The sequence below is a fragment of the Salvelinus sp. IW2-2015 genome, linkage group LG35 (assembly GCF_002910315.2).
Source record: "Salvelinus sp. IW2-2015 linkage group LG35, ASM291031v2, whole genome shotgun sequence".
NCBI lineage: Eukaryota > Metazoa > Chordata > Actinopteri > Salmoniformes > Salmonidae > Salvelinus > Salvelinus sp. IW2-2015.
The window spans coordinates 11,952,625-11,976,365 of record NC_036874.1 but is presented as its reverse complement, the minus strand read 5'-3'; the positions used below and the strand labels follow the sequence as shown (position 1 = coordinate 11,976,365).

The following is a 23,741-nucleotide window of genomic DNA, read 5'->3' as shown; positions in this document are numbered from 1 at the left end:
AGGATGTGTTAGCAATAAAGGAAAAAAAATCTACCTAACCTATTAAATCAAATCAAATCAAATGTTATTTGTCACATGCGCCAAATACAACAGGTGTAGACCTTACCGTGAAATGCTTACTTACAAGCCCTTAACCAACAATGCAGTTTTAAGAAAATAGAGTAAAGAAAATATTTACTAGGTAATTTGTACATTAGGGTAGGTGTAAAGTGACTATGCATAGATAATAAACAGCGAGTAGCAGCAGTGTGGGGGGGGGGGGGGGGCGTCAAAGCAAATAGTCCGGGTAGCTATTTGATTAGTTGCTTGGCAGTCTTATGACTTGGGGGTAGAAGCTGTTAAGGAGCCTTTTGGACCTAGACTTGGCACTCCGGTAGCAGAGAGAAATGTCCATGACTTTGTTGACTGGAGTGTTTGTTAATTTTTTGGGCCTTCCTCTGACACCGCCTAGTATATAGGTCCTGGATGGCAGGAAGCTTGGCCCCAGCAGTTAATATACCAGGCGGTGATGCAACCTACATGTTGACCAGTTTAAAGGTCTTGCTCACATCGGTTACGGAGAGCGTGATCACACAGTCGTCCTGAACAGCTGGTGCTCTCATGCATGCTTCACTGTTGCTTGCCTCGATGCGAGCATAGAAGGCCCGTCTGGTAGGCTCGCGCCACATCCTGTTTGATGGTTCGTCTGAGGGCATAGCGGGACTTCTTATAAGCGTCCGGCAGCTCTAGCCTTTAGCTCAGTGCGGATATTGCCTGTAATCTATTCATTCTGGTTTGGATATGTACTTATAGTCACTGTGGGTTCGACATCGTTGATGCACTTATTTATGAAGCCGGTGACTGCGGTGGTATACTCCTCAATGCCATTGGATGAATCCTGGAACATATTCCAGCCTGTGCTAGCAAAACCGTCCGATTAGAGAAAAAGTGAAGGAAAAGGAGAAGGAGGAGGTATTTTTCTTACCTGCGGTCGTCTCTGTACCACTCAAAGGAGGCCGTGGGTACTGCCATGGCCTCACAGCGCAAAATGGCCGTTTTGCCCAGCTGGGCTGGCATGTTCTTCACGTCTGTGATCATGGGAGGGTCTGAACAAGAGAGAAGGAGGGAGAAGTGGGAGAAATCTTTAACATATGTACACAACGATAGTGATTAAAAGTTAAGCTCAGACAAAGAAAGGCTCAGTTACCTTCAAGGTCGAGAAAGGTTGAGGTTGATAAATACATGACATATAAAATTATTAAGACATACACTACCGGCCAAAAGTTTTAGAACACCTACTCATTCAAGGGTTTTTCTTAATTGTTTATATTTTCTACATTGTAGAATAACAGTGAAGACATCAAAACTGTGAAATAACACATATGGAATCATGTAGTAACCAAAAAAGTGTCCAAATATATTTGATATTTCAGACTCTTCAAAGTAGCCACCATTTGCCTTGATGACATCTTTGCACACTCTTGGCATTCTCTCAACAAGCTTCATGAGGTAGTCAGGTGTTGCTTTAAGAGTTAATTTGTGGAATTTCTTTCCTTCTTAATGCGTTGAGTTTGTGTTTGTGACAAGGTGGGGTGGGGTGGGGGGGGGGGGGGGGGCGGGGGGGAGGGGGGGGGGGGGGGGGGGGGGGGGGGGGGGGGGGGGGGGGGGGGGGGGGGGGGGGGGGGGGGGGGGGGGGGATACAGAAAGATATCCTCATTTGGTAAAAGACCAAGTCCATATTATGGCAAGAAAGCTCAAATAAGCAAGAGAAACACAGCCTATCATTCATTAAGACATGAAGATCAGACAATACGGAAACTTTCAAGAACTTTAGTCGCAAAAACCATCAAGCGCTATGATAACTGGCTCTCATGAGGACCGCCAAAGAATGGAAGCGCAGAGTTACTTTGCTGCAGAGAATAAGTTTATTACAGTTACCAGCCTCAGAATTGCAACCCAAATAATGCTTAACGAATTCAAGTAACAGACCCATCTCAACATCAACGTTTAGAGACTGTGTTTTTAATTGTATTTTTATTTCACCGTTATTTAAACCAGGTAGGCTAGTTGAGAAAACTTCTCATTTACAACTGCGACCTGGCCAAGATAAAGCAAAGCAGTGCGACACAAAACAACAACACAGAGTTACACATGGAATAAACAAACATAATACAATAGAAAAAGTCTATATACAGTGTGTGCAATGTGGTACGATAAGGGAGGTAAGGCAATAAATAGGCCATAGTGGCGAAATAATTACAATCTAGCAATTAACAACTGGTATTGATAGATGTGCAGAAGATGAGTGTGCAATAGAGCTATCTGGGGTGCAAAGGATCAAAATAAACAAAATAAATAACAGTATGGGATGAGGTAGTTGAATGGGCTATTTACAGATGGGCTATGTACAGGTGCAGTGAACTGTGAGCTGATCTGACAGCTGGTTCTTAAAGCCAGTAGGGAGATATGAGTCTCCAGCTTCAGTGATTTTGCAGTTCATTCCAGTCATTGGCAGCAGAGAACTGGAGGAAGGTGGCAAAGGAAGAATTGGCTTTGGGGTGACCAATGAAATATATGCTGGAGCGCGTGCTACGGGTGGGTGTGCTATGGTGACAGTGAGCTGAGATAAGGCGGGGCTTTACCTAGCAAAGACTTATAGATGACCTGGAGCCAGTGGGTTTGGCGACGAATATGAAACGAGGGCCAGCCAACGAGAGCATACAGGTCGCAGTGGTGGGTAGTATATGGGGCTTTGGTGACAATACAGATGGCACTGTGATAGGCTGCATCCAATTTGCTGAGTAGAGTGTTGGAGGCTATTTTGTAAATGATATCGCGAAGTCAAAGATTGGTAGATAGTCAGTTTTACAAGGGTATGTTTGGCGATGAGTGAAGGATGCTTTGTTGTGAAATAGGAAGCCAATTCGAGATTTAATTTTGGATTGGAGATGCTTAATGTGAGTCTGGAAAGAGAGTTTACAGTATAACCAGACACCTAGGTATTTGTAGTTGTCCACATAAGTCAGAACGTCCAGAGTAGTGATGTTGGACGGACGGGCAGGTGTGGGCAGTGATCGGTTGAAAAGCATGCATTTAGTTGTACTGGCATTTAAGAAGCATTGGAGGCCACGGAAGGAGAGTTGTATGGCATTGAAGCTCGTCTGGAGATTAGTTAACACAGTGTCCAAAGAAGGGCCAGAAGTATACAGAATGGTGTCGTCTGCATAGAGGTGGATCAGAGAATCACCAGCAGCAAGAGTGACATCATTGATGTATACAGAGGAAAGAGTCGGCCTGAGGATTGAATCCTGTGGCACCCCCATAGAGACTGCCAGAGGTCCGGACAACAGGCCCTCTGATTTGACACACTGAACTCTGTCTGAGAAGTAGTTGGTGAACCAGACAAGGCAGTCATTTGAGAAACCACGGCTGTTGAGTCTGCAGATAAGAATGTGGTGACTGACAGAGTCGAAAGCCTTGGTCAGGTCGATGAATACAGCTGCACAGTATTGTCTCTTATCAATGGCGGGTATGATCTCGTTTAGGACCTTAAGCGTGGCTGAGGTGCACCCATGACCAGCTCTGAAACCAGATTGAATAGCGGGGAAGGTCCGGTGGGATTCGAAATGGTCGGTGATCTGTTTGTTAACTTGGCTTTCGAAGACCTTAGAAAGGCAGGGTAGGATAGATATAGGTCTGCAGCAGTTTGGGTCTAGATTGTCTCCCCCTTTGAAGAGGGGGATGACCGCGGCAGCTTTCCAATCTTTGGGGATCTCAGACAATACGAAAGAGAGGTTGAACAGGCTAGTAATAAGGGTTGCAACAATTTCGGCGGATCATTTTAGAAAGAGAGGGTCCAGATTGTCTAGCCTGGCTGATTTGTAGGGGTCCAGATTTTGCAGCTCTTTCAGAACATCAGCTATCTGGATTTGGGTGAAGGAGAAATGGGGGAGGCTTGGGCAAGTTGCTGTGGGGGGTGCAGGGCTGTTGACCCGGGTAGGGGTAGACAGGTGGAAAGCATGGCCAGCCGTAGAAAAATGCTTCTTGAAATTCTCAATTTATCGGTGGTGACAGCCTCAGTGCAGTGGGCAGCTGGGAGGAGGTGCTCTTAGTCTCCATGAACTTAGGACATTAGACCGGTGGAAATTTGTCCAAATTGGCGATTTTTGGTTCCAACTGCTGTGTCTTTGTGGGACGCGGTGTGGGTGAACGGATGATCTCCGCATGTGTATTTTCCACTGTGAAACATGGAGTAGAAGGTGTTATGGTGTGGGGGTGCTTTGCTGGTGACACTGTCTGTGATTTGTTTAGAATTCAAGGCACATTTAACCAGGATGGCTACAACAGCATTCTGCAGCGATACGCCATCCCATCTGGTTTGGGCTTAGTGGGACTATCATTTGTTTTTCAACAGGATAATGACCCAACATACCCCTATGCTGTGTAAGGGCTATTTGACCAAGAAGGAGAGTGATGGATTGCTGCATCAGATGACCTGGCTTCCACTATCCCCCGACCTCAACCAAACTGAGATGGTTTGGGATGAGTCGGAACACAGAGCGAAGAAAAAGTAGCCAACAAGTGCTCAGCATATGTGGGAACTCCTTCAATACTGTTGGAAAAGCATTCCAGGTGAAGCTGGTTGAGAGAATGCCAATAGTGCGCAAAGCTGTCATCAAGGCAAAGGGTGGCTATTTGAAGAATCTCAAATATAAAATATATTTTGATTTGTTTAACACTTTTTTGGTTACTACATGATTCCATATGTGATCTTTCATAGTTTTGATGTCTTCACCATTATTCTACAATGTAAAACATAGTAAAAATAAAGAAGAAGAAAAACCCTTGAATGAGTAGGTGTTCTAAAACTTTTGAGATATTGCATTCATACATATTGATACATAACTGAATCCTACATATTCAGTCATATTTTACATACACTGAATAAAAATATAAATGCAACATGTAAAGTGATGGTTCCATGTTTCTTGAGCTCAAATTAAAGATCCCAGAAATGTTCCATATGCACAAAAAGCTTATTTCGCTCAAATTTTGGGTACAAATTTGTTTACATCCCTGTTATTGAGGATATCTCCTTTGCCAAAATAATCCATCCACCTGACAGGTGTGGCATATCAAGAAGCTGATTAAACAGCACGATCATTACACATGTTCACCTTGTGCTGGGGACAATAAAAGGCCACTCTAAAATGTGCAGTTTTGGCACAAAACACAATGCCACAGATATCTCATGTTTTGAGCGAGCGTGCAATTGGCATGCTGATTGCAGGAATGTCCACCAGAGTTGTTGACAAATCATTGATTGTTCATTTCTCTACCATAAGTCGTTACAGAGATTTTGGTAGTATGTCCAACCGGCCTCCCAACCACAGACCATGTGTATGGCGTCGAGTAGGCGAGTGGTTTGCTGATGTCAACATTGCGAACAGAATGCCCCATGGATGCAGTGGGGTTATGGTATGGGCAGGCTTAATCTACGGACAACTATTGTCAATTTGAATGCATAAAATTCCGCGACGAGATCCTGAGGCCCATTTTTTTTTAACGGTATCTGTAACCAGTCATGTGAAATCCATAGATTAGGGCAGAATGAAGTTATTTCCATTGATTGATTTCCTCATCTGAACTGTAACTCAGTAAAATACTTTAAATTGTTGCATGTTTATATTTTTGTTCAGTATAGTATTATCTTATGGGATGTATACTATGTGTGGGGTGTCTGTGTCTGTGACTGTTTCTGTGTGTCTGTGTATGTGAGTGCATGCATGTGTTTTTGGTTTGTAGGGACACTCACAGTTGACGGTGACCTTGACTTTGCGTATGTCGGGCTGCGTCACTCCGTTGTTGGTGATGCACTCAAACTCCTCCGCCTGATGCCGCTTGATCTCTGTTATGTCCAGGAACTCCCCCTCACTCATTAGACCATCTGGTTGGACAAAGTACAGGGTCAAAGGATAGAAGCCAGAGGTTATCACAGGCTGAGATGTGCGTTTGTTCAGTGTCAATTAAATCAATTAGTGTGAAAGTACCAAGTTTTGCCCACTAGATGCCACTGTTGCTAATACTGCCACCACACCCTTTTATACATTTTTCTGGTCTCGTGTGTTTATTAAATGTGACTCGTTTCAGCAAACTAGGCATTTGTCGCACGTCACTACTTCACAGGAGAGTTATTTGAATATAAACATAAAAAAATGTTTGGTCAGAGGTGCATTCTGAAACATCTGAACTTTCATAAGCATTAATAACAAACTTGTATGCCATCTGTAAATACGAATAAAATTGTTAAATTACGAGCCTAGTTGGTTTAGCCATGGAAAAAGTCAGGAACCTTCCCGCTACCCATGATTGGCTGAGATAATGGATGGGCTGGACATGCCAAGAGATGAGTTCAGATTGGTCTGCCATGTAGCACGCTTCTGTCTATCTGTCTACAGCTGCTCAGTATGTGTAGGTCATACTTTCTAACGCAGCTTTTTTAAAATATATCACAAATAACTGCAATAGTGTTGCGCTCCACGTTCTGCAGGACAGAGTTTTGAAATCAGTGGAATGCCCGGTGGAAGCAGAGTATGATAGCTAAGGAGATGGAGAAAATTCTAGAGTTTGATTGCAAATATGCGAAGGAAGTCAAAAAGAGAACACACAGAATGAAGCCTGTTGTACGAAACCCCTGTCTACAGTCTACAGAAAAAAGGCAAACTCGGCTCCATCGTTGATTGAATCAGATGGCTCATTCATCACAAAACCCACTGATGTTGTCAAGTACTTGAAAGACTTTTCATTGGCAAGATATGCAAACTTAGGTATGACGTGCTAGCAACAAACACTGACAGTACACATACAAGCATATCTGACTAAATTATGAAAGACAAGAATTGTACTTCTGAATTCCGTAGTCAGTGTGGAATTCAGAAGTACAATTCTTGTCTTTATTGTTGTCTATCAACAATGACAAGCCACCGGGGTCTGACAATCTGAACGGAAAATTACTGAGGACAAGAGCGGACGATATTGCCACTCCTATTGGCCACGTCTTCAATTTAAGCCTACTAGAAAGTGTGTGCCCTCTGGCCTGAAGGGAAGCTAAAGTCATTCCGCTACCCAAGAATAGTAAAGCCCTTCAAATAGCCGACCAATCAGCCTGTTACCAACCCTTAGTAAACTTCTGGAAAAAATGGTGTTTGACCAGATACAATGCTATTTCACAGTAAACAAATTGACATCAGACTTTCAGCACACTTATAGGGAAGGACACTCAACAAGCACAGCACTTGCACTTACTGAAAAAACGTATGTGTTATGGCTTTACACCCCCTGCTATAATGTGGATAAAGAGTTACTTGTCTAACAGAACACAGAGGGTGTTCTTTAATGGAAAACTCTCAAACATAATCCAGGTAGAATCAGGAATTCACCAGGGTAGCTGTTTAGGCCCCTTACTTTTTTCTATCTTTACTAATGACATGCCACTGGCTTTGAGTTAAGCCAGTGTGTCTATGTATGAGGATGACTCAACACTATACACGTCAGCTACTACAGCAACTGAAATGACTGAAACACTTTTTTAAATGTTTTATTTTATTTATCTGTTATTTTACCAGGTAAGTGGACTGAGAACACGTTCTCATTTACAGCAACGACCTAACAAAGAGCTGCAGTTAGTTTCAGAATGGGTAGCAAGGAAAAGGTTAGTCCTAAATATTTCCAAAACTAAAAGCATTTTTTTGGGGGGGACAAATCATTCACTAAACTCTAAACCTCAACTACATCTCGTAATGAATAATGTGGAAATTGAGCAAGTAGAGGTGACTAAACTGCTTGGAGTAAACCTGGATTGTAAACTGTCAAAACATATTGATACAACAGTAGCTAAGGCTGCTCTGCCTTCTTAACATCACTATCAACAAGGCAGGTCCTACAGGCCCTAGTTTTGTCGCACCTGGACTACTGTTCAGTAGTGTGGTCAGGTGCCACAAAGAGGGATTTAGGAAAACTGCAGTTGGCTCAGAACAGGGCAGAACGTCTGGCCCTTAAAAGTACACGGAGAGCTAACATTAATGACATGCATATTAATCTCTCATGGCTCAAAGTGGAAGAGAGATTGACTTCATCACTACTTGTTTTTGTAAGAGGCGTTGACAAGCTAAATGTACTGAGCTGTCTGTTTAAATTACTTGCACAAAGCGTGGACACCCATGCATACCCCACAAGACATGCCACCAGAGGTCTCTTCACAGTATCCAAGTCTAGAACAGACTATGGGAGGCGCACAGTACAACATAGAGCCATGACTACATGGAACTCTATTCAAATCAGGTAACTAATGCACGCAGTAGAATCAGATTTAAAAAACAGGTAAAAATACACCTTATGGAACAACGGGGACTGTGAAGAGACACACACAAAGGTACAAACACATGCATAAGCATACATTGTGATATTGTTGTATGGTGGTATTAAACATTTTGTATTGTAGATATGTAGTGGTGTAATAATGTTATATGATATACTGTTTATCTTTTGTTGTATATGTAATGTAAGTACTTTAATATGTTTGGACCCCAGGAAGTGTAAGTAATGGGGATCCCTAATACAAATACCTCTTCAAACTAAGGGCAACCATGGCATCCGTGACAGAGAGGGAGAAGCGTTCATCCATGTACATGGGTAAGAGAGTCTAGCTAGCTACATTTTCAGATATATACAGTACCAGTCAAAAGTTTGGACACACCTACTCATTCAAGGGTTTTTCTTTATTTTTACTATTTTCTACATTGTAAAATAATAATGAATACATCAAAACTATGAAATAACACATATGGAATCATGTAGTAACCAACAAAGTGTTAAACAAATTCTTCAAAGTTGCCACCCTTTGCCTTGATGACAGCTTTGCAAACTCTTGGCATTCTCTCAACCAGCTTCACCTGGAATGCTTTTCCAACAGTCTTGAAGGAGTTTCCATATATGCTGAGCACTTGTTGGCTGATTTTCCTTCACTCTGCGGTCCAACTCATCCCAAACCATCTCAATTGGGTTGAGGTTGGGTGATTGTGGAGGCCAGGTCATCTGATGCAGCACTCTATCACTCTCCTTATTGGTCAAATAGCCCTTACACAGCCTGGAGGTGTGTTGGGTCATTGTCCTGTTGAAAAATAAATGGTAGTCCCACTAAGCGCAAACGAGATGGGATGGCGTATCGCTGCCGAATGCTGTGGTAGCCATGCTTGTTAAGTGTGCCTTGAATTCTAAATAAATCCCTGACAGTGTCACCAGCAAAGCAACCCCACACCTCCTCCTCCATGCTTCACCACACATGCAGAGATCATCCGTTCACCTACTCTGCGTCTCACAAAGACATGGCGGTTGGAACCAAAAATCTCAAATTTGGACTCATCAGACCAAAGACATTTTCCGGATTGACTGACCTTCATGTCTTAAAGTAATGACGGACTGTCATTTCCCTTTGCTTATTTGAGCTGTTCTTGACATAATATGGAGTTAGTCTTTTACCAAATATGGCTATCTTCTGTGTACCACCACTACCTTGTCACAACACAACTGGCTCAAACGCATTAAGAAGGAAAGAAATTCCACAAATTAACTTTTAACAAGGCACACCTGTTAATTGAAATGCATTCGAGGTGACTACCTCATGAAGCTGGTTGAGAGAATGTGCAAAGCTGTCATCAAGGCAGATCGTGGTTACTTTGAAGAATCTCAAATATAAAATATACAAATATTTGCTTACTACATGATTCCATATGTGTTATTTCACATTTTTGCTTACTACATGATTCCATATGTGTTATTTCATAGTTTTGATGTCTTCAGTATTATTCTACAATGTAGAAAATAGTAAAAAATTAAGAAAAACCCTGGAATGAGTAGGTGTGTCCACGCACTAGCTAACATTACGTGTATGATCTGTGTAGTAATATTATTTGTATCTCAGAGCCATTTGCATTGCTAGTTATAGCCTAATGTTAGCTAGCTAGCTAACTTGTAAATAATGATTCTGTTGTGAGTTTATTTTCCTGCAACTTAACGTTAGCTCGCTAGCTAACAAGCTAGAAATAAACCAAAATATTGTTAAGAAAGTTGTTTTAAGTTGCCTGGTTAGTAAATTCATTTTTAAACTGATGGGTTTATTGGTGTTAATATACACCAGTCATGCTGTTTTGGGCCACCAGGCTGCTGTCATGTATGTGAATCCTTAAAGAGATGGGCGGGGCTAAGGCTTTTCTCAGAAGTGGGGTTACAAGTTTATCAACTTTCAAAGCAGCATTACTTTCCCATTGTTCCTCAACTGTAGTGTATGATATACCATTTGCTTGCTCTGAGTTTCTACAGAATTTCAAATGTTGCTACTTAAGACCGAATCGAGCCGGTTGGTCACAAATGGATCACAATATTTTATTTTCAACTTTGGGTAGAAAACCAATAGCTTTTGCTCATGATGAGATGAAAAGGGTGTGGTGGCAGCAGCAGGAACAGTGGGAAAAACTTGGTACCTTCACAATCATTTATGGTAAAGAATACAAGCGACTTCATTGGGAAATAAAACCATCAACAGATTCACAAAGGTTGAAGAAGCAATACCACAAGCAGCAGTTCCATACTACTTGTCAGACAGAGAGCTGATACTGTATACTGTTTGTTGGGGTGGGATTGGTGTCTGTGGTCTGTGAGTGACTGTTGATAATTTTATTGGATTCCTCATGTCTTACTCATTGTCAGAAATAATTATGGTCCAAATTGAATGTTAGGTACTATATTTATTGGAAATTACATGAATACTACTATTACATGAATAAATGGCCAATTTGGGTGTAATCAATTAGCTTAATTCCTCAGAGATCAAATTATATTCCTTCCATTTGGTGCCTAATGAACACGACCCAGGTGTAGAATAAAGTTGCCCTAGATGCTGATTTATGGTCAGTTTGGGTTTTTTGCCAGGTGTGGATTGGAGGAGGTGGAAGCTGATCCTAGATCTGTGTTGGAGTACCTGTATGTCCGTGAGCAGCAAATACTGAAGCTAGGGACCGAGGCTTGACAATAATGTTACATCACTACTTCACAAAGCCTCGACAGAAATAGGTATTTATTTTTAAACGTTGGCCACACCAAACTCGACAGGGGTAACAGTGTGTGCGTCACTATGCAGTAAGAACAATATGGAGCTGTTATGTGGTGTTTGACAAAACTCCCTAGTACACTGACAAGCGAATTAGTCTGTCGCTCACTTTGGCACCCCTCGTTTTCCTATGGCAACGTGACGGCAAAAGTCTTTACTGAGTCAAAGAGGCCGGCAGGCTAGAATATATTGGCTTTATTCGCGTAAGGGAATGGATGCAGAGGTGTTATTAGAAGGACAGCGTCGAGAGGGAACATTGAGGGAACGTTGCCCCACTGTGTGTCTCCACAAAGCCAGCTGTCTGTCTGGCAGCCTCCAAGCTCCAACACCATTAAGCTTTTCTCCTATTTTCCCCATTAAAGAAGCCAGGTTGTGGAACACGACATAATACATCATCTGTCTACTAACAAGGAAATCCACAGCTTAAATTGCTGCTCAGTTATCAGAACAACACATTTTAAAAAGCCAGCCAGTCAGTGGACCACTGGCCTCCACACACACACACACACACACACACACACACACACACACACACACACACACACACACACACACACACACACACACACACACACACACACACACACACACACACACACACACAACACACACACACCAACCGACACACACACACACACACACACACACACACACACACACACACACACACAGTGTTGTCGAGTAAACCCCCCCCCCCCCAGCCCCCCCACAACACCACATGTGCCTAAACCCGCGTAACAATTGACGCAAGACACACTAAACGGTAGCAATAATTCCTGTAAGAGATTAGCGCGGAGGTTCCAATTGAAGATTATACTGGGGGATTATTAGCTGCTGCTACTGAGCTGGAGATGATATCTGCAGCTGCTGCAGTGCTTCTGCAGAGGTAAACAAAAGACACAAATAAATAGGAAGACCAAAAAATAAAAAAAAATCCGAAAAAACAAAAAGCAACAAAAAAAATAAAAATGAAAACATAAGAAGAATAAATCAAGAACAAAATAGGTAGCAAAAACAATAAAAAAAAAAAAAAAAAAACAAAAAAAAGAAAAAAAAAGGAAAGAGAAAAAAACAATAAAAAAGTCAAACTAAAAAAAGATAAACAGAATATAACAAAAAAACAACCAGAATAAAGAAAAAGCGGTACAGCCTGCGCCCGCCACCTGTAGCGAGTAGTGGGCAGCGGTGGCAAGACGCGTTGGAGTTACAGCAATGTTATTCACTCATAACATTAGCCTAATACATTGGCTCCCTGTGACATCCCCGCCGACGCTGGCTGAGCACCCAACTCTGCCCCTGGGAAGAAGGGGAAGGCAAGGGAAGGGAAAGAAGCAGAGATCCAAATCGCTGAGACACAACCAGGGCTGCAGAAGACATGTTTAAAGAGACTGGCCTAATATCTTATAGACGGCTTCTAGAGAAGAAGAGAGAGAGAGAGAGAGAGAGAGAGAGAGAGAGAGAGAGAGAGAGAGAGAGAGAGAGAGAGAGCAGAGAGAGAGAGAGAGAGAGAGAGAGAGAGAGAGAGAGAGAGAGAAAGAGAGACGGAAATACAAAAAGATACAGAAAGTGAACGAGTGGTCGAAATCAAAATAAAGAGAAAGGGAAGTCCGGTCGGGGTATTTCATGTTCACTTTTGTGGCTATTCCATTCTCAGCAGCTGTGTGATGTAATGTGTCAGTACACAGCATCCTCCCTACCCCTCCCTTCATTCCCTGCCTCCCTCTGACTTATCTCTGAACGTTCCTCCACAGGGAGGTCATATCAGGGAATCAGTCCTCCAGTGAATTCTCATTGCACTGCAGCTCCATCAGACGCTTACACAGACACTACTGGAAGAAGACCTAGGGCTGCGTCAGAATTTGTGATCCTTTTTTAAATTTGATCTTTATTTCACTAGGCAAGTCAGTTAAGAACAAATTCTTCTTTACAATGACGGCCTACCAAAAGGCGAAAGGTCTCCTAAACAGTTCCCTTTTCCCTCTTTAATGCATTAATTTGACCAGGACCCAAGAGGACTCCCCTAGGGCTCTGATTAAAAGTAGTGCACTATATAAAATAGGGGGTGCTTATATTTGTCCTGTTTCACACATGTACAAGTTTGTAACCTGTACAAGTATGAAATGGAAATGTGTTTTCTGCTTATCCCACTCCCCCTGAGAGTGGGGTCATGGATCAGCCATTATTGACAGCGACCCTGGAGCAATTAGGGTTAAGTGCCTTGCTCAAGGGCAGATTGACAATTTTTTTCACCTAGTTGGCTTGGGGATTCGAACCAGCACTCTTTTAGTTACTGGACCAATGATCTAACCGCTAGGCTACCTGCCGACATACAGTAACTGAAAGGTTGCGTGTTTGAATCACGAGCCGACTAAGTGAAACAAATCTGCCCATCTGCTCTTGAGCAAGGCATTGCTCAAGGGTTGCTGTCAATAATGGACGTGCCTTTCTCTTTATTTTGATTTTGACCACTCGTTCTCTTTGTCTTTTTTTGCCTCTCCATTTCTCTCTTTCTCTGTTTATTTTTGTCTTCCTGTTTCTCGCCATCTCTCTCTTTTCTCATTCCTTCTCATCTCTCTCTCTCCTCCTCTCTCTCTTCCTCTCTCTCTCTCTCTCTCTCTCTCTCTCTCTCTCTCTCTCCTCTCTCTCTTCTCTCTCTCTCTGCTCTCTCTCTCTCCTCTCTCTCTCTCTCTCTCTCTCTCTCTCTCTCTCTCTCTCTCTCTCTCTCTCTCTCTCTCTCTCTCTCTCTCTCTCTCTCTGCTCTCTCTCTCTCTCTCTCTCTCTCTCTCTCTCTCTCTCTCTCTCTCTCTCTCTCTCTCTGTCTCTCTCTCTGTCTCTTCCTCCTTTCTAGAAGACGTCTATAATATATTAGGCCAGTCTCTGGCCTAACAGCCCCCCTTCCCCGGGGGCGGAGTTGGGTGCTCAGCCAGCGTCGACGGAGATGTGTGGGGGTGCCATTTCAGACACAGCCCTGGACTCCCACCACCAACCAAACACTTAGATTAGACCTGAGGGGAAAAGAGGAAGCCAGATGGATGGTTGAAAGGAAAGAGGTCAAAGTTTAGATCTGCCCTGCAGTGAAACTGTAGTCCATTTCCCTATAGCACGTTGACACTTTATGAGCACTGAGCAGTCAGACTCAGCAAGAGCCTTTGAGTTCTATTGCAGTGGAGTGTATCTGTAGCAGAGGTGGTCTGGTTTTTTCTAGCTCTATCAGCGGTAGTCGAGCATCTGTCAGACATTGTTTGTTTGACTGAGACCATAGTGAATGGAGTCTGATGCGATGGAGTGGGTGGGCCATAGAGCATTGATGTGGCGTGCTGTTTGGCAAGTGAGGAGTGTGTGAGTGAGGGCATTTGTCTGTGTTAATATATGTGTGTGTGTATGTGTGTGTGTGTGCGCGTCTTGTCTAATGGATGGGATGTCCAATGATAAGAGCTTGATGTCTCAGATTTAATGGGGGTTCAGGTGATGTCTGTGAAAGAGTGTGAATGGGAGATGGAGATGGTATCAGTGAGATACAAAGTGGGCAGGAGCAGTACTAGGAGCAGTGTGTGCATGTCACAGACTCACTGTGGTACACATCTGGGATGTATTCATTAGGCATCCATTGGAAGAAAATAGACTGTCACAGGAAGGGACTACCTGTTGTTTTCTGTTGCAAAACGTTTTCAAACTATTTCTGTTGCCAGCACTAATGAATAAGGGCCCTGGTGACCATGGGAATGATGGCACCACGGTCCCAATGTACCAGGTGCAGAGGATTGTCTTCAAGTTGTGTGTCTCTACACCTACGTAGGGGTCCCGCTGTGATCTATCCCCCAATGCAGTGTCTGAATAGAGTGACAGGTGCATGGTGGATTGTCTTGAAAGTGTGTGTCCCGACTCACTACTCCCAGGCGGGATACCCCGCTACCACTTTGTCTCCCACCCACTGCAGTGTCTGAATAGAGGGACAGATATCTCGCAGCTTCTCACTGTTTCTCTAGGCTTCTCTTTCCCCTCCCTCTCTCCTCCCCACCACCACTCCCCCAGCAGCCCATGGCTTCGCTGCAGTGACTCCCACAGAATAACAATGCTGCCCTATCTCACAATCCACACTGAAGGGGTGTGTGTGAGGGAACGAGGGTGGGGGAGTATACTGCTGACAAGGAAGAAATGCTGTAGGTCTGCAGACAAGCACAGCAAGTGGCTGTAATGTACTTTAAGGGGGTGTGTGTGTCATCAGGCCATAGAGAGGAGATGGAGCAGGACTCAGCTACTTCCAAGCTGTTGCACCCCCAGTAGGTCACTATAACACAGTGTAACACCGTGCTAAACCTATCTAACGCCTAGCAGGGTAACTTCAACATGCTCAACACATTCTATGAGATGCATCAACATTAAATAAATCATTTAAAATCGTACCATCGATGGTGGCAGACATGGTAATAGGATAGGAATCATTTCACGAACAAATCTAAATGGATATGAATTAGCTTGTTAGACGTTTTATCACGACCACCCTCAAAACCAATGTGATTTATTTGGATGATGATGGAAGACATAAATAGTGTTCTAATGACAAACATCATTATTAGCATTGTTGCCATGGTAAAGGCGGCGACAGTGAGGATGGTGACAGATGCTGATGATTGTGGCTGGCACGCGTTATTTGTGGATAATTATGTGTGATGTGTGTGGGTGTGTGATGTGTATGAGAGGGAACTAGCAGCCACAGCCTGGGTGTGATGGAAATGGCAACAAGGGCAGATGACAGAGACAGGAGACAGTGGACATGGGACAAATAAAGGGACTGGGACAGAAGGTTGGGGACTATGACAGGAAACAAGGACAGAAACAAGGGACTGGGAACAGGGACTAGTTAGTATAGACTACGACAGCGGACAGAGGACAGGAGACAGAGACTGGGAAAGGGACGGGCAACTGGGAGAGGAGACATGAGGACTGGGTACTACGACAGGAGACAGGGACGGGCGTCTTACATTTGTTCTCCTTCCAGGTGACAGTGGGTTCAGGTCGTCCCACCGCCAGACAGAAGAGGTATACGTTGCCCCCCTCGTTCACTGACACATCTTGGGAGATGTTGACGATTCTGGCTGGCACTGCAAGAATAAAGAGTTGGGTTTTATTGACAGTCATGACTTGACAAAAAATAGAAACTAGTCCTAAGCTGCCCTCCCCACACTGTTTGCACTACCAAAAACAAGATATAAAACTCAAGTGTCAAGAATAAAAGTAAGGGGTTACGAAAATAACAATACTACCAATGACAAACACGGATTCTCTGACTACTATTATAACAAGACAAAGCTATAGAATGTTCTTCACTTTGGTGTTGAATGTAGGGATGGAAAACATCACTCAAGGTCTAGAAGTTTCTGTCTTTGGCAGTTGCCTTGTTTTTTTCTTTTCACAGCATGGCCACCGTCAAATGCTGTTTTGTTCTAAATTGCCATTCCAGTGCAGGCACTATGCATATAGTTAGAAAGATAACTAGATGGCCCTTGAATTTAAATGGCCCATTATCGTTGCTTTTAATGAGCTTGGCCATGAGGCTGTTTTTCTGCGAAGCATCTAACTACAGGATCCCATTTTTAACTCTCTGGCCAGGCGAAAATACTCTCGTGATAAAGCAAAGATTGGAGCCATCGCTAACCCACCATGGCCATCACTTTTTGATGCACTGACTCTGGGGTGTAATTATTTTGTGTGATATCGCGGCTTAGACTGAAATGTGAGGCGACTTGGAAACTAGGGAAACATGGTCATCTGTGTGCCCGTTTGCCCTGCGGATAAATGCCTCTCCTTGGCGCCTGCACTATGTGAACAGTCTGCTGGAGAGCGGCTGGCTTAGCCTTCACACACACACACACACACACACACACACACACACACACACACACACACACACACACACACACACACACACACACACACACACACACACACACACACACACACACACACACACACACACACACACTAGACTGCTGAAACTTTCCCAGCTTGCTCTCTCTCTCTCCATCTCCGCAGCAGCATGGTGTGTGTGTGTTGGCCAGTTGATATATACTAATATTTTTCATTTTTATTCCACCAGTCTTGTATTATTGCGATATGCTAGTACACAAGGTACAATATACATAACAATTGACACATGCAGGGAGAAAAGGTCTGCAATCCATCAGCCGAGCAGCCGGGCGCCAATAAATCACGTCACTCAGGATCAGTCAAACTCTCACTCACTCCACCGTTGCCTTGATGATAGGCCCAGATCTGGTCCTGCATTGTCAATTATTCAGTCAGGCACTTGGACAGCCCCCTGTATAACCGCCCATATGGTCTTACCAACTTACCCCAGGATCTACCCACCCCTCTCAGTTCTGAGGTAAACTTGCATCAGTGCTAATGTATTGGCTCGAGGCACAGTTGCTAAGGACTCAGTTGGCTGCTTTCTTTGCTCAGTCCAAGGCTCCACCCACTGCACAACACTAACAAAGGCCTTGGGTCACTTTACATTTTTTTTGTAAAGTAAAAGTAAAGTTGTGTTTACAATTGCTGGACTAAAACTTGGAGGGCAATAAGTAATCCCGTAAATAAAGTGGTACATGCCCATTACAGAACCAAGTACAATATGTGCTGTAAACACATTAAAATATAGCAATTAAAGGGCTAATACACCTAAATATGTGTTTACTTACCCTGTAAACAGCCTTTGGACAAAGAGATAGATACATTTTTTTGTTTTTCCCTGGCTGCTGTCACCAAATCATAACTCACTAGCTTTTCTTGTCCAAAAACCAAGTCCATTTCCCCCAAATTAGCATGATTTAAATATCCTTTGACGAATTCACTGATATACGCAACCAATGTCAGACACTTTGGGATGATTTGGGCTTGAGATTTAAAACACTGTTTTATTCTACCCCATCTTTCCCCCCACCTAGATGTCCCCAGGGACTCACCTTGGACGATGAGGAAGACGTGGGCTATGCGGGGCTTGTTGCTGGCCTGGAAGCTGCAGGTGTACAGCCCCTCGTCAGCCACCTCCACTCTCTCTATCTGGATGGAGAAGTCACTAGTGTTACTGTTGACCAGCGACACCCGTCTGTCCAGCGACCACTTGTCTGTCCCTGCAAACAGGATGTTTGAGCGGTTCAACCACGCCTTGTGGGTCACCTCCTCGTCGATTTTACACCTTCGAGATAGAGGGGGAGAAAACAGAGGATAAGACAAGACCCAGATCATTTAGTAATAATCAGTTATTTAACTTGAATAGGGCTTTTCATTACAGAAAATAATCTGAAAGCAAAACAAATTTAAATTTTGATGGTAGAGATGGATATTGAATGTCTCTATTTGGCATGGGAAGAAAGGCTGGGAGTTGAGGCAGTTTGGATTGGAAAGACAGTGTAACTTCAGCGGAGGGAGGGGGCATCGATAGAATAGCCAGAGAGAAACAAAGACAGTCTGACAAACAGGCGCTTCATCAGTGCACCACATCTGCTTTCCTCCATAGGACCCGCTCCTCTGTAACTACTGGTCCTCCATTGCCTGGGTGATGCCACGGCTGCTGAAAAGTGCACGAAAAGCCACCACATCTTGGCAATGGTTAAGAACAGTCCCTGAGCCTCTTATGCCATCTCTGGACACAGCATCCAGTACTTGTTGTAATTCTTCCCGACAGATGAAACAATAAAGCCAGGGCTGCATTATTGGAGTCCGAACAGCCAGTTAGCTTGCTAACTATAAGACAAAAATATGACTTTTCATCACAATTCTGCAACTCCGAGAGTCAAAACAACAATATGTAAGTGATCAACACTCACAGCAGTCAAACCCCAAAATAGTAATACAAAAATGCACAAAAAAAAAGTACAATATTTACAGAGATTGGCTTGATGGGCACTTCTTACGTACCATACGGTTAAGCTGCTCCCACAACAGCTCAATAGGGTTGAGATCCGGTGACTGTGCTGGCCACTCCATTATAGACAGAATACCAGCTGACTGCTTCTTCCCTAAATAGTTATTGCATAGTTTGGAGCTGTGCTTTGGGTCATTGTCCTGTTGTAGGAGGAAATTGTCTCCAATTAAGCGCTGTCCACAAGGTACGGCATGGCATTGCAAAATGGAGTCATAGCCTTCCTTCTTCAAGATTCATTTTACCCTGTACAAATCTCCCACTTTACCACCACCAAAGCACCCCCAGACCACGCTTGACAGATGGCATCAAGCACTCCTCCAGCAGCTTTACATTTTTTCTGTGTCTCAGGAATGTTCTTCTTTGTGATCCGAACACCTCAAATTTAGATTAGTCTGTCCATAACACTTTTTTCCAATTTTCCTCTGTCCAGTGTCTGTGTTCTTTTGCCCATCTTAATCTTTTATTTTTATTGGCCAGACTGAGAAATGGCTTTTTCTTAGCAACTCTGCCTAGAAGGCCAGCATCCCGGAGTCGCCTCTTCACTGTTGACGTTGAGACTGGTGTTTTGCGGGTACTATTTAATGAAGCTGCCAGTTGAGGACTTGTGAGGCGTCTGTTTCTCAAACTAGACACTCTAATCTACTTGTCCTCTTGCTCAGTTGTGCACCGGGGCCTCCCACTCCTCTTTCTATTCTGGTTAGAGCCAGTTTGTGCTGTTCTGTGAAGGGAGTAGTATGCAGCGTTGTACAAGATCTTCAGTTTCTTGGCAATTTCTCGCATGGAATAGCCTTCATTTGTCAGAACAAGAATAGACTGATGAGTTTCAGAAGAAAGTTATTTGGTTCTGGCCATTTTGAGCCTGTAATCGAACCCACAAATGCTGATGCTTCAGATACTCAACTAGTCTAAAGAAGGCCAGTTTTATTGCTTCTTTAATCAGAACAGCATTTTTCAGCTGTGCTAACATAATTGGAAAAGCGTTTTCTAATCATCAATTAGACTTTTAAAATTATAAACTTGGATTAGCTAACACAACGTGCCATTGGAACACAGGAGTGATGGTTGCTATAATGGGCCTCTGTACGCCTATTTAGATATTCCATAAAAAATCTGCCGTTTCCAGCTACAATGGTAATTTACAACATTAACAATGTCTACACTGTATCTACATCCGGCGCCGGAAAGAGATGGCCGCCTCGCTTCGCGTTCCTTGGAAAATATGCAGTATTTTGCTTTTTTATGTGTTATTTCTTACATCGGTACCCCAGGTAATCTTAGGTTTCATTACATACAGTCGGGAGGAACTACTGAATATACGATTAACGTCAACTCATCATCGTATCCACCAGGAATAACTTTCCCGAAACGGATCCAGTGTTTTGCCTTCCACCCAATACATATGGATCTGATCTCCAGCCGGCGACCCTGTGCGACGCCGATAAAGGGGCAAACGAGGCGGTTCTCGTGGTCAGGCTTCGGAGACGGGCACATCGCGCTCCACTCCCTAGCATACTACTCGCCAATGTCCAGGTCTCTTGACAATAAGGTTGATGAAATCCGAGCACGGGTAGCATTCCAGAGAGAACATCAGGGATGCAACGTGTCTCTGCTTCACGGAAACATGGCTAACTCAAGAGACGCTACGAGTCGGTTGCAGCCAGCTGGTTTCTTCATGCATCGCGCCGACAGAAACAAACATCTTCTGGTAAGAAGAGGGGCGGGGGGTAATGCCTTATGATTAAACGACGTGGTGTGATTCATCATAACAAAACACAGGAAACTCAAGTCATTCTGTTCACCTGATCTAGAACTCTCCACATCAAATGTGCACCGCATTACTACCAAGAATTCTCAATCATAATCACAGCCGAGTATATATCTTCCCCCCAACGACACAATCGATGGCCCTGATACGAACTTTTCTGACTCTTTGTAAACTGGAAACCACACACCCTGAGGCTGCATCATCGTAGCTGGGGATTTAACAAGGCTAATCTAAAACAAAACTCCCTAAATTCTATCAGCAATCGATTGTGCTACCAGGGCTGGGAAAACCTAGATCAATTGTTATTACTAATTTCCGCGACGCATATAAGGCCTCCCCGCCCCCCTTTCGGAAAAGCTGACCACGACTCCATTTTGTTGATTCCAGCCTACAAACAGAAAACTAAAAACAACAAGCCCGCGCTCAGGTCTGTTCAACGCTGGTCCGACCAATCTGAATCCACGCTTCAAGACTGCTTCGATCACGCGATTGGAATATGTCCGCATTGCGTCCAACAACAATATTGACGAATATGCTGATTCGGTGAGCGAGTTCATTAGGAAGTGCATTGACGATGTCTACCCCACAGCAACGATTAAAACATTCCCAACCAGAAACCGTGGATTGACGGCAGCATCGCGTGAAACTTGAAAGCACGAACCACTGCTTTAACCAGGGCAAGGTGACCGGAAGCATGACCGAGATAAAACAGTGTAGCTATTTCTCTCCGCAAGCACATCAAACAGGCTAAGTTCCATACAGAGACAAAAATTCGAGTCGCAATTCAACAGCTCAGACACAAGAGGTATGTGGCAGGGTCTACAGTCAATCACGGATTACAAAAAGAAAACCAGCCCGTCGCGGACCAGGATGTCTTGCTCCCAGACAGGCTAAACAACTTTTTTTTTTCGCTTTGAGACAATACAGTGCCACTGACACGGCCCCCTACCAAAACCTGCGGGCTCTCCTTCACTGCCCGAAGGTGAGTAAAACATTTAACGTGTTAACCCTCGCAAGGCTGCAGGCCCAGACGGCATCAGCCGCGTCCTCAGAGCATGCGCAGACCAGCTGGCTGGTGTGTTTACGGACATTTCAATCAATCCTTATCCCAGTCTGCTGTTCCACATGCTTCAAGAGGCCACCATTGTTCCTGTTCCCAAGAAAGCTAAGGTAACTGAGCTTAACGACTACCGCCGCCGTAGAACTCACTTCCGTCATCATGAGGTGCTTTGAGAGACTAGTCAAGGACCATATCACCACCACCCTACCGGACACCCTAGACCCACTCCATTTTGCTTACCGACCCAATAGGTCCACAGACGACGCAATCGCAACCACACTGCACACTGCCCTAACCCATCTGGACAAGAGGGATACCCATGTGAGAATGCTGTTCATCGATTACAGCTCAGCATTTAACACCATAGTACCCTCCAAACTCGTCATCAAGCTCGAGACCCTGGTCTCGAACCGCCCTGTGCAACTGGGTCCTGGACTTCCCGACGGGCCGCCCCCAGGTGGTGAGGTAGGACCACCCCGCATCCTCAACACTGGGGCCCCACAAGGGTGCGTTCTGAGCCCTCTCCTGTACTCCCTGTTCACCCACGACTGCGTGGCCATGCACGCCTCCAACTCATCATCAAGTTTGCGGATGACAGTGGTAGGCTTGATTACCAACAACGACGAGACGGCCTACAGGGAGGAGGTGAGGGCCCTCGGGTGTGTGTCAGGAAAATAACCTCACACTCAACTCATCAACAAACAAGGAGATGATTGTGGACTTCAGGAAACAGCAGAGGGAGCACCCCCTATCCACATCGACGGGTCAGTAGTGGAGAAGGTGGAAAGTTTTAAGTTCCTCGGTGTACACATCACGGACAAATTGAATGTGTCACACCACACAGACAGCGTTGTGAAGAAGGCGCAGCAGCGCCTCTTCAACCTCAGGAGCTGAAGAAATTCGGCTTGTACATTTTTACAATTATGTAAAAATGTACCACTAGCCACTTTAAACAATGCCACTTAATATAATGTTTACATACCCTACATTACCCATCTCATATGTATATACTGTACTCTATATCATCTACTGCATCTTGCCATCTTATGTAATACATGTACCACTAGCCACTTTAAACTATGCCACTTTATGTTTACATACCTACAGTACTCATCTCATATGTATATACCGTACTCTATACCATCTACTGCATCTTGCCATGCCGTTATGTACACCACTCATTCATATATCTTTATGTACTATTCTTTATCCCTTTACACTTGTGTGTGTGTATAAGGTGTAGTTGTTGGAATTGTTAGGTTAGAATTACTTGTTGGTTATTACTGCATTGTCGGAACTAGAAGCACAAGCATTTCGCTACACTCGCATTAACATCTGCTACCATGTGTATGTGACTAATAAAATTTGATTTGATTGATTTGATTTCTGATCAATTTTTATGTCATTTAATGGACAAAAAATTTGATTTTCTTTCAAAAACAAGGGACATTTCTAAGTGACCCCAAACTTTTGGGTCCGGGCGCCAAGTCTAGGTCCAAGAGGCTTCTAATCAGCATCAGCCCAAGCCATAAGACTCCTGAACATCTAATCAAATGTGTTCCCAGACTATTTGCATTGCCCACCCCCCCACCCCCTCTTTTACGCCGCTGCTAGTTTCTGTTATTATTTAAGCATAGTCACTTGTAAAGGGTTGGTTTAAACAACTGTTATCCCAATGCGTTGTGGAATTCTTGGAATAACCACAGGTTGAGCCGAATAGAAATGGTACGATGACACATGTGGGACACCACATTGTTGTGGAAGAGGGACGGCACTAAACAGCCTTCAACAAAGACGCGTTGGAGGGCGGGGTACAGAGAAGCATAGTGACGTAAGAGATGCAATGAGT

The 23,741-nt window shown here is 44.0% G+C and overlaps 1 protein-coding gene across 1 annotated transcript in view; it reads right to left on the bottom strand.

The window, feature by feature from the left end:
* The window catches only part of iglon5 (IgLON family member 5), a 154,562-nt gene that overhangs the window by 9,207 nt on the left and 121,614 nt on the right, over positions 1-23,741 (bottom strand). Inside the window, exons 3-6 of the mRNA XM_023980689.2 lie at positions 18,106-18,338; positions 16,126-16,245; positions 5,795-5,926; positions 965-1,085 (exon numbers count right to left, since the gene is read on the bottom strand). Coding sequence (XP_023836457.1) covers positions 965-1,085; positions 5,795-5,926; positions 16,126-16,245; positions 18,106-18,338 — 606 coding nt within the window. The remainder of the gene's footprint in view (positions 1-964; positions 1,086-5,794; positions 5,927-16,125; positions 16,246-18,105; positions 18,339-23,741) is intronic.